Source organism: Engraulis encrasicolus, chromosome 6 (genome assembly GCF_034702125.1).
Source record: "Engraulis encrasicolus isolate BLACKSEA-1 chromosome 6, IST_EnEncr_1.0, whole genome shotgun sequence".
NCBI classification, from domain to species: Eukaryota; Metazoa; Chordata; class Actinopteri; order Clupeiformes; family Engraulidae; genus Engraulis; species Engraulis encrasicolus.
The window spans coordinates 29,330,864-29,344,494 of NC_085862.1; the positions used below are offsets into that span (position 1 = coordinate 29,330,864).

A 13,631-nucleotide genomic window follows, 5' to 3' on the forward strand; every position below is an offset into this window, starting at 1 on the left:
GAATGGCAATGACTAAGTTGTAGTGCATTAGGCTACTTAAGGCCCTGTGCCATGTCTTAATAGTGTCGAACTGTGGTAGTTAACTTTTCAATGACCATTACAGCGTTCTACAGGTGGAACAGTGTGCATTATGACCCGGGCTACACAACTGGGGTGCATTTTTTGGAACCATATTGCTAACAACATTAGCTACTTTGTTGTTTGCAATGCAATTTCCCATTGGCAACTACCCAAGTTGCTAACTAGCTTACAACTATGCTTTCGAGAAATGCACCCCTGAATGGAAATCCATCCATTTATTCCAAATATACATTGAAACAGTTCTCCCTATGAACTATGGGATATCTTAGCCATCCACATGCCCCTGAATTAAGAGCCATAATAATAACTGAGAAGACATCAACCAGAAGATGATGAAGATCAGTTGAAGTAGGCTACGAAACATCTTTCAAGATCCAATAAGTCCAGTGGCTTAACTTAACAGTTTGGATGGTATGACATTGATCAATGAATATCCTCACAGACACACTGCCACATGTGTCACAGAATTCAGGCTTTTCCAGCCAATGTAATGTGATACTTATTTGATATTAAATTATTTTCAATTGTCTTTTGCTTAATTGTCTTATCAAATTCATCAGGCATGGTGGAAAGTATCGAGACTTCCTATCCATTTTATAATGGTGCAGAGTCCCAAATTAATGCCTGCTTTTTACGTTATCTTTCAGTCAACTTATAATGTGTTTCAAGTAAGTTGTAAACCGTGGTGTCATTTTGGCACTTAATTAATTCTTAATAGCTCAACCTGCTTAGTCTCTCTCCAGAAACTGGTTTCTTGGTTCTTAGAAGTCTGATAGGCCTACCTGAAATTTAGGATATCTGGAAACCTAGGGTGTTGTCAGTCAACAAGTCATTAGAACCAAAAAAACAAAACAATCCCAGAATGAATTCCTCTTGGGTGTCCTTGCTCGATTAATAAGTGATTACGATGCTGGCTCTGGGAGGGGAAGGTTTACACGTGTGCCCTTTGATCCAAAGGGACTACTATAAATTCTCAGTTTACAGCTTCCAATGGGTCACTGGCATGTTGCTGAAGTGACACTCCATATCCATCCCACTTTACCATGGCGCTGCTACAAGCCTCCTTGCTCTCTGGATTATTATTTCTTCTTTGTTTTCAAAGGACTCTGTCAGTCATCCCTCGTAAGTGTCATCAAGTAGTGCAATGAATTATACATATTATTTTTGATAGAGGAACATAATATTTTGCATCAAGTTCTCTCTTGATCTGTCAAGAATTAACAGAAAAAAAACTTTGAAAGCCTGTTGAAAGCCAATGCATTGTATGATTAAGGTTATCTTCTTCTGGGTTTGGTTGTTACCTGAAGCTGTGCACTTGCTAATATGGATCCAATACTGAAGAATGAATTATCTAATTATCTATCAGGTTTTGTTCTGCCATATTTAAAAAAAATAAGTTAAGAAGTTTAGAAGACAAAATCTGCTTTGGGAACAGATATATAAAGTAGAAGTAGAAATGTTGTTATGCAATGTCATAATTTATAGTAGCAATACATGGTTGCAACTATGTAATATGCTATTCTAGTGTTACATTATTACATCCATAACAGTAATTCCACTTTATTAATCTATTTTTGGGACAAAAAGGCCCATTACATTAACTTTACAACAACACAATTGTGGGAGACTATCTGCCTCACCCTGATAAGTTTTTATATTTTTAGTTAGTCTCTCAATTAAAAAAAAATAAAAAAAATCAGACCACAATTTCGTTACCCCTAACATCTTTGCAAGTGATGTGGATGCAAAGAGATGGATGAGAGGGGAAGCAGACAAGTGAAAATGTTTCTTCTTCAGCTGAAGAGGAGAAGCCTGCATTCTGGAATGTGAAAGCTGGAGACGCATTACATAAGGCCTCGCAACTGACGCGTAATGTTCACAGAGCGAAGAATCTCATCCTCTTCATTGGAGATGGTAAGACGCTGAACACTGCAGCCCATATCACTTCACAGATTTTAATTAAACAATTACGAGGATTAACTCTCCCAGGTCAAGGGCCAAGAACCGCGATTTTAGGAATGACAAAAATTCACAGACGGAAGATGGATACATTTGGAGTTTAGGAGTAGGCCACACGTCCTTGTATGTTAGTTACGCTCGTTCGGGTTATTTTAGTTGATCATTTGATTACATAATGTTGGCATGATTGCAATGCATCATCTGAATAGTACATTCTAATCAATAGCTATTGTAAAAAAATCATCCACCTATTGTTTCCTTGTTGGAAATCTGATTTGATCTGATTAGATCAAAGCCTTGTCCTGTTGGACTTTATATCATGATTAAGCAGTCTGATATTGATATTAAGGGTTAGAAAAGGTACACAACAATATGTCTATGACTATGGCTATCATTATCTCCCCGGGTTTTATTGTAGAATAAAACAATAGACTATCATGTTATAAATCTAATATAATCTAATAAAAGTCTAAAGCAAGCAGAACATCAAAGTCTCTCCAATGTCTTGGTAGTCCACAAATACTGATAAGCAGATAAGTTAGACTTGTTTCTAATAACTTGGAACGATATAGTTATGGACAGGCACTTCAAAAGTTAATAAAAAAGGGTCAAGAACTAGTACAGTGCATTCAGAAAAAAACGGACTTTCGTTCCTACAAAGCTTCTTTATCACTTTTTACAGTCAAACTGCCCCTGACCATGTCATGAATTTCTGATATAACTGTTTGTGTGTGTGTGTGCATGTGGGCGGGCATGTATGAGTGTGTGTGTGTGTGTGTGTGTGTGTGTGTGTGTGTGTGTGTGTGTGTGTGTGTGTGTGTGTGTGTGTGTGTGTGTGTGTGTGTGTGTGTGTGCGCGCGCGCGCACACGCGTGTCTGTGTTTATATCTTTCTCTTATCTGCCCATAAAAGTTCTCCAATAAGCCCATTATTAAGTCTACATTTACATTTTCTGGCAATTCATGTAAAAACATACTTACTTACTTATCCTCTTCGTCCCGGCTGGGACATAAGGCCGCAATCATACACTGCCACTGAACCCTGTCTCGTGCTTTGGCCTGCGCTCCATCCCAGGACAGCCCCATCCCCTTTAGCTCTGTCATCACGGTCCTTCGCCAGGTGTTCTTTGGCCTTCCCCTCTTTCTTTTCCCGACCGGGGTCCATCTCAGGGTGACTTTTGGTGTTCTTTCATTGGGCATTCTGAATACATGGCCGAGCCTAGTCTACGTTTCTGAATTTCAAGAGACATAAAAACATGATGAGGGTTTATTGATTGCTGTTCAGGGCTGCCCTGGTCGTTTGTCTGAAGGTCTCTATACTGCTCCATAACACTGCTCATTTCTGCTCCAATCCACAGGCATGGGCGTCACCACAGTTACAGCAGCCAGGATCCTGAAAGGACAAATGAACGGACAATCAGGTGAAGAGTACTCTCTGGAGATGGACAAGTTCCCCTACGTGGCTTTGTCTAAGGTAGCGGACTACAGAAAACCCAAACATTAACCGCTTAGTGCAGAGCCTATGCTTTAACCCTACTGTCACCAAAATGGTATTGGCTTTGTCTTAATCTGTTAGCCTACGTAAGGCTCTCAGTAATGTCATAGCAATGTTGTTATGATGTAGTTGAGCATTGCAGCCAATAGTGAATAGGCCCGCGGGCGACCCCATCTGCTGTAAGAGGCTACGTAGCTTTTAAAGCCTTACAATGGACAAATGCAAGCAATTTTTTTTGCTTAAAAAAACATTGTTTTTCATTCATTCCTATGAGACAGGAAAAGAAGTTAAGTGAAGAGGGGGAAAACAAATTGATTAAGTTGAGACAAGTTTAATCTTATGCAAATGAGGATCGGATTTTGTCAATAAAATCAAAAACATAAATGTTTTAATCATTTTGATTCTACGATGTGTTGACCATTGAACTGTCTGAATGGACTACTGAATTTCGCTTCACTTGTTTGACTCATGTGTCCCTGGCGTCATTGTCTGAAAAGTGTTTCCAAAATTGTGTAAGCGGTTCTTCAAGTCTTAACAGTGTAAGACACACTTAAGAATTTGCTTTGTGACGCTTGATCGGCTATAACCACGAAATGGAGAAAGGCCCATCTCTGCAGATCATTCTGCATTCAACCTGGTGGGCAACCAGAGAGGAAAACTACTTGGTGGTTCTTTAACTCAGTGCACTGAATCTTGTTTCAAAACATTGTTGACTACTATATTCATTGTTATAAAATGTGTGTGTGTGTGTGTGTGTGTGTGTGTGTGTGTGTGTGTGTGTGTGTGTGTGTGTGTGTGTGTGTGTGTGTGTGTGTGTGTGTGTGTGTGTGTGTGTGTGTGTGTGCGTGTAGACATACAATGTAGATCAGCAGATGCCTGACAGTGCTGCCACCGCCACTGCCTACCACTGTGGCGTAAAGGCCAACTATGGCACGGTGGGCCTTAGTGCAGCCGCACGGAGATACCAGTGCGGCACAACCATGGGCAACGAGGTCAAGTCCGTCCTTCACCGGGCCAAGAACGAAGGTACGCCAAACATCTTTCAAAAATTATACATTTGCAATAACGACTATAAAAACATTACATATGTAAGCAAAAATGTCTCTCTTAAATCTCTTTAACACTGGGACATGCAAAGAATAAAATGTCCCCATATGGCTATATAACCTAAAGAACAAATATAAGTTGTGCAATGCCAGCAGGGAAGGTGGTGGGTCATATAAATTAACAACAGTAGCCTAATCCTGACCATGAAATATAGAGTTTAGGCCACCTTTTCAATTATTTTCAGCCATGATTTTACATTGTGTAAATTGACTTCTATTCCTTTCATCATTTCATCATAGTTTATGAGCATAAAAACAAGGGTCGGAACTTGTTATGGATCTATGGTTTCATACCGTATGACAATGTAAGGTGTTAATGTGCTCATCATCCCTTTCGCAGCAACATCTTTATCTAAAAGCAAAGGTCTGGGACAAAATGAATTGTAGGCTACTTCCGCCTTTTATACTTAAACACTTATGAGGTCAACTGGGTAACTTGTAATTTGTAGCTTTTTTAACATGTCGTAGAGTAATGCTAAATATGAAAATGCAGCAACCAGAGAGGTCTAATCTGATGGAGCGACTATATGTGTGTTTGTGTTGCAGGGAAGTCGGTGGGTATCGTGACCACCACGCGAGTCCAGCACGCCTCCCCGGCCGCTGCCTACTCACACTCGGCCAATCGAGGCTGGTACAGCGACAAGGAACTCTTGGAGGATGATACTACTGGAAACTGCAAGGACATTGCCTACCAGCTGGTCCACAACACTGATATCAACGTAAGGTTTGGTTTACAGAGCCAATGATAAATAATAATTAAATAATAATAAATAATAAATAATAAAAGCTAGGTACAAGTCAAGAATACAAGTCATTACTCTGTTGTTTTCTCATCAGGTTATCCTGGGAGGGGGTCGGCAGTACATGCTACCAAACACCACCAAAGATCCGGAGTATCCCACTTATTCTGGAAGTCGCCAAGACAAAACTAATCTTATTGACGTATGGCTGAAGAATAAGCAGGTGCATACATTATCCAAGACATAAAATACAATACTCTTCTTGGTAAAGTACAAAGATGTGTAATTAAGATTTTTTTTCTCCTCCAAGAATGCCAAATATGTGTGGAATAAGAAACAGCTGGATGAGATTGACGAGGACAAGACAGACTACTTAATGGGTAAGTAGTTACTCAACATACAGTACATGAAATGATTAGGGCCAACCTAAAATTGCAAGACAAGTTTTACTAATATCATTCCTGTATATGACCATTTATCTTCTTTCATACTCAGGACTCTTTGAGCTAAAGGACACAGATTATGAAATCGAAAGAGACACAACCATGGACCCATCTCTCTCCGAGATGGTGGAGAAGGCTGTGAAAATACTACGCAGGAACCCGAACGGATTCTACCTTTTCGTAGAAGATAAGTATACTGGAACAATGGTCATGACATTTGTTAAGTTTACATGACGTTTTTAATTCCGAATTAATAATTCAGAATTAAGTAGTTCCGTTGAATTTACTTTGATCGTTTCTTTAATTCCGAATTAAGAGGTGTTTACATGATGTTTTCCAAGCGAAATTAAGCTTTATTCACAATTAAAGTCAGTTAATTCTGAAGGAAATGTTGCATGTAAACGTAGCAATTGAGACGTATACTCGCAAGGTTTCGCTATGGATTTTGTAGCATTATGTCTAGTATAGGCCTATATATACCCGATATCCTACCAGACCCCAAACGTCTTTTTTTTGCCCCCATGAGAGCTTAGATTAACCAACAGACGTAGAAAGAACCATCGGAGACTATTTAAGGCCATAGCCTCTTTGCGCAGATGGGGTTGCCGGCGGGCCTACTCACTATTTGCTAAAAATACTCAACTACATAATCTGTTGCATAAGGTTCTCTGTAATGTCATAGCAATGCTGTTAAGACATGGTCATAACTGGTGACCGACCGTAAGGTTATAACAAAGGCTCTGCGCAAAGGGGTTAAATTGATCTTGGAGTGTGCTTGTGGCTTTCCTTCAGCTGATATTGTTTGTTTCTACAATTCACATGTATGAAAATAATCCTATTGAAATCTTGGTCTTCTAAATCCACACATAAAAATGTACATATCATGAGATGCTGTTTGTTTCTGAAAGATAAAATCAAGACTACTGTGAGAGACAGATGATGTGCCATGAGTCTAAAGCAAGCAAGGCATAAATGAGTGAACACATGACATTCAACTTCAAATGGGAACAGAAAGAGGCATTGAAACTACTGATTAATGGTGACCGAGAACCTTCTCAGACATTGATGATTTTGTGATGGTTTTTTTAGATACTTACAAGTGCTTTCTCTGTTTGCAAGGGGGAGAATAGACCACGGCCATCATGGCAGCAAGGCAAAGAAGGCACTCACGGAGGCTGTGGAGTTTGACAATGCCATCGGCAAAGCGCTGTCTCTCACCAGTGTCCTGGACACCCTGTCTGTGGTGTCAGCCGACCACTCCCACGTCTTCGCCTTTGGGGGCTACTCTGAAAGGGGGAATCCCGTTTTAGGTAGATGAGCATGTGTGTCATTAACAGACAACAAAACGCACCATCCTGGGAAAATGCTAAATATGTGAAAATTATGCATTTCAATGTGATGATTTTTTATATATATATATGATATATATATAAATTGTTACATATATAACAATGCTATGGCTAGAAATCTAACCAAAAACAATGAAAAGAGATCATATCACTCTAGTACTTTGGTCACTACAGATTCCCAGTGAGATTTAGGCTGGAGTTTAAAACTCATTTGTCACCAATTGCCAACTGTTTAGTAGAGTACTTGTGATTATTTTTGGGTGTGGTGTAGAAACTACCATATATGTTTGCACAAGGACTTATACAGTGAAATATACAGAAAACTGACTGAAATGTATTTATTTCTGGGATAGTACTTTGAGGACAATACTTTTAGTAGACAACCTTCTGCAATACAGGGGCATTCTGAACAAGGGAGAAAGGACAAGCATATCCCTCCCCTGGAAGTTATAATTACTGTACCGGTAATTCAGTAATTATACAACAGGCTATAACTGAAAAGCAATAGAAAATGAAAAAAATCATTGAACGTGTGTTTTTCCCCCAGGATTGTCACGGTCTCTGGCTGACGATGAGAAGCCATTCACGACTGCCGTATATGGAAACGGCCCTGGGTACATAAATGGCAGTCGGCCGGTCCTTAATACAAATGTGACAGGTAGGCATCACTCTTTGAAAACTCAATATAAAATATCCCACAGGGCCCTTAACATTCTTTCAGGCGCTGACAAAAAGATTTGTTTTGTTTCTGGTTTCTGGTGCTAACAACAAAGTTTTGTGTTGGCAAGAGAACGTTTCTGGTGTGTTCAAGAAACCCTTCACTATTTGTTTTTTACTCGCATATGTCAATTCAAGTGCTAGCTCTACACATATCAAATCACATGAATGAAATAAAATATCATGGGGAAGTTCTGTTTTTGTCCTGATACTCTAGCCCCATCTTGTGGACAAAATTTGGAATTAATTCCTGCTCAATTCAACTTGGGTAATTCACCAAATCAATAGACTATCATGATCTTTCTTCCATTTTAACCACTAAAGCATAGATAAATGTGCACTGTGTAGGATGGTGGCCAAAGTAGGCATTGCAACTATGCTGCTCATTCAAACTGAGCTGCCTATTGCCAAATTGGATCATTCCATGAATATTTACAAAACAAACTAATAGGCTACTATATATCAGTACCAAAGTACAGTACATTTTTCAGCTAAAAATCTTTATTTTTGGAAATTCAAATAGGTGGACTATGGAGAAGTTCTGCCATTTTCCCAAACACAATGAATAGGCCTACTTAGAAATTGAAGGTCATGGTAAAGTATTCATGAAGAAGTTAACATTTGTGAAGGGGCAGCATGAATTCTGGGGAAAAAAACCTACGAAAATATTGCACAGTGCACAGTTAAAGAGTATGTATTGACGAGGAGTGGATATCACACAGAATTCAATGCCTAGTCACAAATGTTTCCCTTTTCATAAATAACGACTTAGTTACCCCCACCATCAATATTCATTATGACTGAGAACATTTCCATACAAGGTGGATCTACTCCATGTCTGCCATTTTAATCTCCAGAAATACACATTTTTAGCTGAAAACCTTACTGTACTTTGGCCACAATAGTAAACATTAGCTTATTCCTAAATACATATTCAAAGAGCAAATAGGCTGCACAGTTTCAATGATCAGCATAGTTGCAATACCTACTCTGGCCATAATACTCAATACACCTTTAAAAACAGCCTCAGATCTCTGAGTGAGAGTTATTTTTGGATTGCATCGGGTACACTAGCCTAATTCTATCTCTCTTTTTAAAAAAAAGTTTTTTTTGGTGTCTTTGAATTTATTTATGATAGTATAGTGAAGATCGCGACAGGAAGTGAGTGGCGAGAGAGAGACGGGGAAGGGCTGGCAAAGGACCCGGGCCGGGAATGGAACCTGGGTCAGCCGCAAAGTAGACGAGTGCCCAACTGTTAGGCCACGGTAGGGCCGGCCTAATACGATCTCTTTAAAAATCCAAATCATAGGGGTAATGTTGTTGTGCTCTTATCAACAGAGGACAAAGACTACGAACAGCAGTCCCCGGTGCCTCTGGGTTCCGAGACGCATGGCATTGAAGACGTAGCTATCTTCGCCCAGGGCCCCATGGCCCACCTCTTCCACGGGGTCCAGGAGCAGAGCTACATTGCCCACGCCATGGCCTACGCCGCCTGCCTGGAGCCCTACAAAGACTGCCAGCTGCCAGACAGAGTACCGGATAGCAGTAGTGGATTGGTCCAGAGCAGCCTGCTGCTTCTGTTGCTGCCCATACTATCCTCTCTCTTCGGTCTGTTCCATGTCTAAAAGTGTAAACACTCACACTCACACTCACACTCACACATGAACATGCACGCATGGACACACACACACACACACACACACACACACACACACACACACACACACACACACACACACACACACACACACACACACACACACACACACACACACACACACACACACACACACACACACACACACACACACACACACACACACACACACACACACACACACACATGCATGCACGCACACACGCACACAAACACTTGGATACGAACACATCCACTCACATGCACACGCAATGGGCATGTGTGCAGAGACATACACGCTCACAAAGTCTCTGTTTCCAGCTCTTGCTGATTGACTATCTGGTCTAATTCTTTTCAGTAATCAAAAGGCACGAAGACAAAAAAAATATCTTGTATATAATATCTTTACTTTGCTCTAAACTCTAAAGACATTTCCTGCTAATTTATGCCGGTATGCAGTATTACTCTGCTTATTACTTATGCTTTTTATTGTTTTAGAGCAACATTATTTGTTCTAAATTCCTCTGTGAGGAAACGAAACCGCACATGCTGAATGATGTAGTGTGCCTCTGAGGGCACTGCAGAGGATAACCTTAAAAATGCCACATTATGAACTATGCTAAAAATGCTTCTTGTTAGTTAATAATTACAATTGTGATTACGAAATGAGAATTATTAATAAAACAAAAATTCAACCTAATGGTATTATGTCCAAAATATATATATATTGTGTGTGTGTGCGCGTGTGTGTGTGTGTGTGTCCACGTGTGTGCGTGTGTATATTGGTGTGCTCGCCGCGCATGCATGTGTGTGTGTGTGTGCGTACGCGTGGGCTTTCAGAATTTCTGCTTGCGTGCACTTTTCTCACTTTTACAGTGAACAGGCAAAGCCCAACTCCAGACAGCTGCTTATCATTGAGCAAGACTGAATAGCCAGATAGCCGAACCAAGACATTTCCGCCAGTGGAACTAACGTAATTAGTAGAATCAGCTGTGTTAACCCATTTTGTCCTAAGCCCTTTTTGGGAAAAGGTGCTCTCTGCCTATTACAAACCCCTACTGCGGTGAAGTTGGGACGTTTGGTAAACTGAGAACAAAATCAAAATGCAATCATTTTCAAAACATTCAATACATTCCTTAGATGGGGAATAGTGAAAAGACAACAAGTGTTAAAACCGAGAAAAAATATTGTTTTAGGGGACATATGTACTCATTTCTAATTTGATAACTGCAACACGTCTCAAATAAGTTGGGACGGGGATCCGTGAAATGTTATAAACATCCAAATAAGAAAAAACAACAAGGAAGAACGTTTCAAAATGAACTGTACTGATGAACCATTTTAGTGTCCAGGTATAAGACAATCACTGAGAGGCTGAGTCACTCAGAATTAAAAATGCAGAGGGAACAATTACCATAGTTATTACATAAAGTTTTGAATTCCATTGATTTACCGTGAATGAGTGTATATAAGACATATTTTTGTCATTAAAATCATTGTATAGGTTCATGACATCATGATATATATATTGGCTGTAGTCTCACTCTAGCACAGCTAGTGAAAACTTGACCATATTAAGGACGCTTCATGTGTGCAAATGATAGAGGGGTTTAACATCCCCCTATCCACCCGAGCTCACTTAAAATAGACTCAGACGACATGGGAAACTGTCCGTTGCTTACAGAAGTCAGCAGAAGTTGCAGAAGTCAATTCTTTTTGAAAGTAATAGAGTCTTGCACATCCTGTGCTACAGTGAAAATTGACAATGCAAGTTGTGTTAGTGCTAACTTCAAAAGTCAACCTCCATGATGGCATGGGGGTGCAGTAGTACATTGGTTAAGCTGTTCTAACTCACCTGTAGAATTGAATACAGTACTGAATAAAATACATGGGTGTTAAACAGCATGAAAAGCCGCTCGTGCATCATTATATTTTGAAGGGAGATCTTCGATTACTGCCACATAGCAAGGACAAATTGCATTCTCTACTATGTTTTAACAGTTTAACTCCAACATAAGGACCAGCAGGACATAAAATGACTGGTTTTTGGTCAAGACCTGTCACACTGTAAGCACTACAGCATGGAAAACATTGAAAAACATGACAAGGAATACATCCACCATTTAAGCTGGTGAAATCATGTCCAAGATAGGAATCAACACTGTTTTTGAATAAAATCATCTCATCGGTTAATGCTATTAACTGTTAAAGGGACACTGTGCAGGAAATGGTCAAAAAAGGTACTGCAACTATGCTGCTCATTGAAACTGTGTTGCCTATTTCCAAATTTGACCTTTTCATGATAGTTTACTGAGTAATAAACTAATAATTTCTAGTATGGCCCAAGTACAGTCATTATTGCGGCTAGAAATCACTATTTCTGGAAATTCAAAATGGCGAACCATGGAGAAGATCCCTCTTTTCATGTATGAAAAGTGCAATTTTTCCGGTCATAATGAATACTTAGAATTTGATGGTGGTGGTAAGTATTCATGAAAAAGGTAACATTAGTGAATGGGTAGCATGAATTCTGGAAATAAATAACTAAAAATCTCACACAGTGTCCCTTTAAGTGTTGTTCTTTGTTTTACTTTTAGTCTTCCTCGACATTTGCTGCCTTCTATTGTCCCCATCCCAACTCTTCTGAGACGCGTTGGATTTACATATTCATGAATATCCCCCAAAACAATAATTTTGGTCAGTTTTGATGGCTGATATGTTTTCTTTGTACCGTTCTCCAACTAATGTCAGAACCAGACTTTTTGAAAATGGCAGTATTTTGTTATTATTCACAATTAAGCTTGCGTCCCAACTTCTATGGAGTTGGGGTTTGTAAATCCTAAATATCTCAGCCTCCAAATCACATACAACATGAATTGAGTTGCATTTAAAAGCTCACTTTGCCTTATAATGTGTTCATGCAGCTCTAACTTAGCCACATTTTAATAAAACAGCTAAAATCTCAAAAACCTGAATGCAGCGCATGTGTGTCTCCAGGACACAATGGGTTAATTGCAATGATAGAATGGATTCACGGCAGAACATTTACATTTTTAAAGGTGCACTGTATAATATTTGTATTAGCCTAGTTCTTTTCCTGAATTCATGCTGCCCATATAATTGAACTTTTCATACATGACGGGGGATCTTCTCCATGGTCTGCCATTTGCAATTTGGAATTTCCAGAAATAGACATTTTAAGCAGGAAAACTTACTGTACTTTGGTAAATATTGTTTTTTTATTTTGTAAATATTCATGAAAAGATCAAATTTGGCAATAGCAGTTTCAATGAGCAACATATTTGCAACATCTACTCTGGCCACCATCCTACGCAGTGCACCTTTAAGACAGGATTTTCTTGATTATTTTCCAGGTCTGTAGCATGCACACCAATCCCACAGGAACGGTTGCAGAGCAATTGCACACAGGGCCCCAAGGCAAAACACCAAGGTCAACATAGGGCCCCCACCACCTGTAAGGGAGGGAACAGGGCCCAGGGACGAGAGCCCCGCTCGCCATCCCTAGCTCCGCCCCTGCACAGAAATATTGCAGCAAATATTAGCCTATAAACTAGCACCACCTGCTGACGGTCTTTTTTTTTTTTTTTTAACCTTCGACTGGTCTTGCCTTGATCCATGGCCGTGAACTGCCAAAATGCCCTGTACTGCCAAAATGCCCTGTATCTGGCAAACCAATCCCAATGCAGAGATGTAATTTGAATCAAAGCGGGCAGGGTTTTGAGGGAGTGGCGGCGAAGCCCGCAAAGCCTGCGAAGCTGGGAAAGCACAACAGTAGAGGTGCTCCGATTGCTCGGCAGCCGATCATGCTCGGCCGATAATGGCCAAAAATAGCCTGATCGGTGATCGGAAAAACATGCCGATCAAAAAACCGATCCAGAGATATTAAATTCCTCACGCAACCATTTTGCCTTTACACCTGGCGCTGCATGCCAAGCTCTGCACAGCTGCTGCACCAAAAGAAGACATATTTGCTTGTCTATAACTTTTCGGAATTCCCTCCTTCATTTTCACCATTTATAATCATATCTGCACCAACAATTGATCTGATTTTCCGAGCCATGCGCCGTTTAGCCTACATGACGCTTG

The 13,631-nt window shown here is 40.0% G+C and overlaps 1 protein-coding gene across 1 annotated transcript; it reads left to right on the forward strand.

Moving 5' to 3' along the window:
• Positions 1-988: 988 nt before the first annotated feature.
• Positions 989-9,580, forward strand: alpi.2 (alkaline phosphatase, intestinal, tandem duplicate 2). The gene is made up of 11 exons (XM_063202048.1): positions 989-1,010; positions 1,843-1,995; positions 3,397-3,512; positions 4,385-4,559; positions 5,186-5,358; positions 5,477-5,602; positions 5,690-5,759; positions 5,875-6,013; positions 6,942-7,132; positions 7,719-7,829; positions 9,227-9,580. Exons 1-11 carry the CDS (start codon positions 989-991, stop codon positions 9,511-9,513), a joined length of 1,563 nt encoding a protein of 520 aa, XP_063058118.1. The 3' UTR covers positions 9,514-9,580.
• Positions 9,581-13,631: the final 4,051 nt, after the last annotated feature.

Bases quoted from the DNA above. Each gene is read 5' to 3' on its own strand.
- alpi.2 (XM_063202048.1), top strand. From the start codon at position 989: ATGCTGGCTCTGGGAGGGGAAG. The intron at 1,011-1,842 runs GTTTACACGTGT...GAGATGGATGAG, and splicing joins GCTGGCTCTGGGAGGGGAAG to AGGGGAAGCAGACAAGTGAA. The intron at 1,996-3,396 runs GTAAGACGCTGA...TCCAATCCACAG, and splicing joins CATCCTCTTCATTGGAGATG to GCATGGGCGTCACCACAGTT.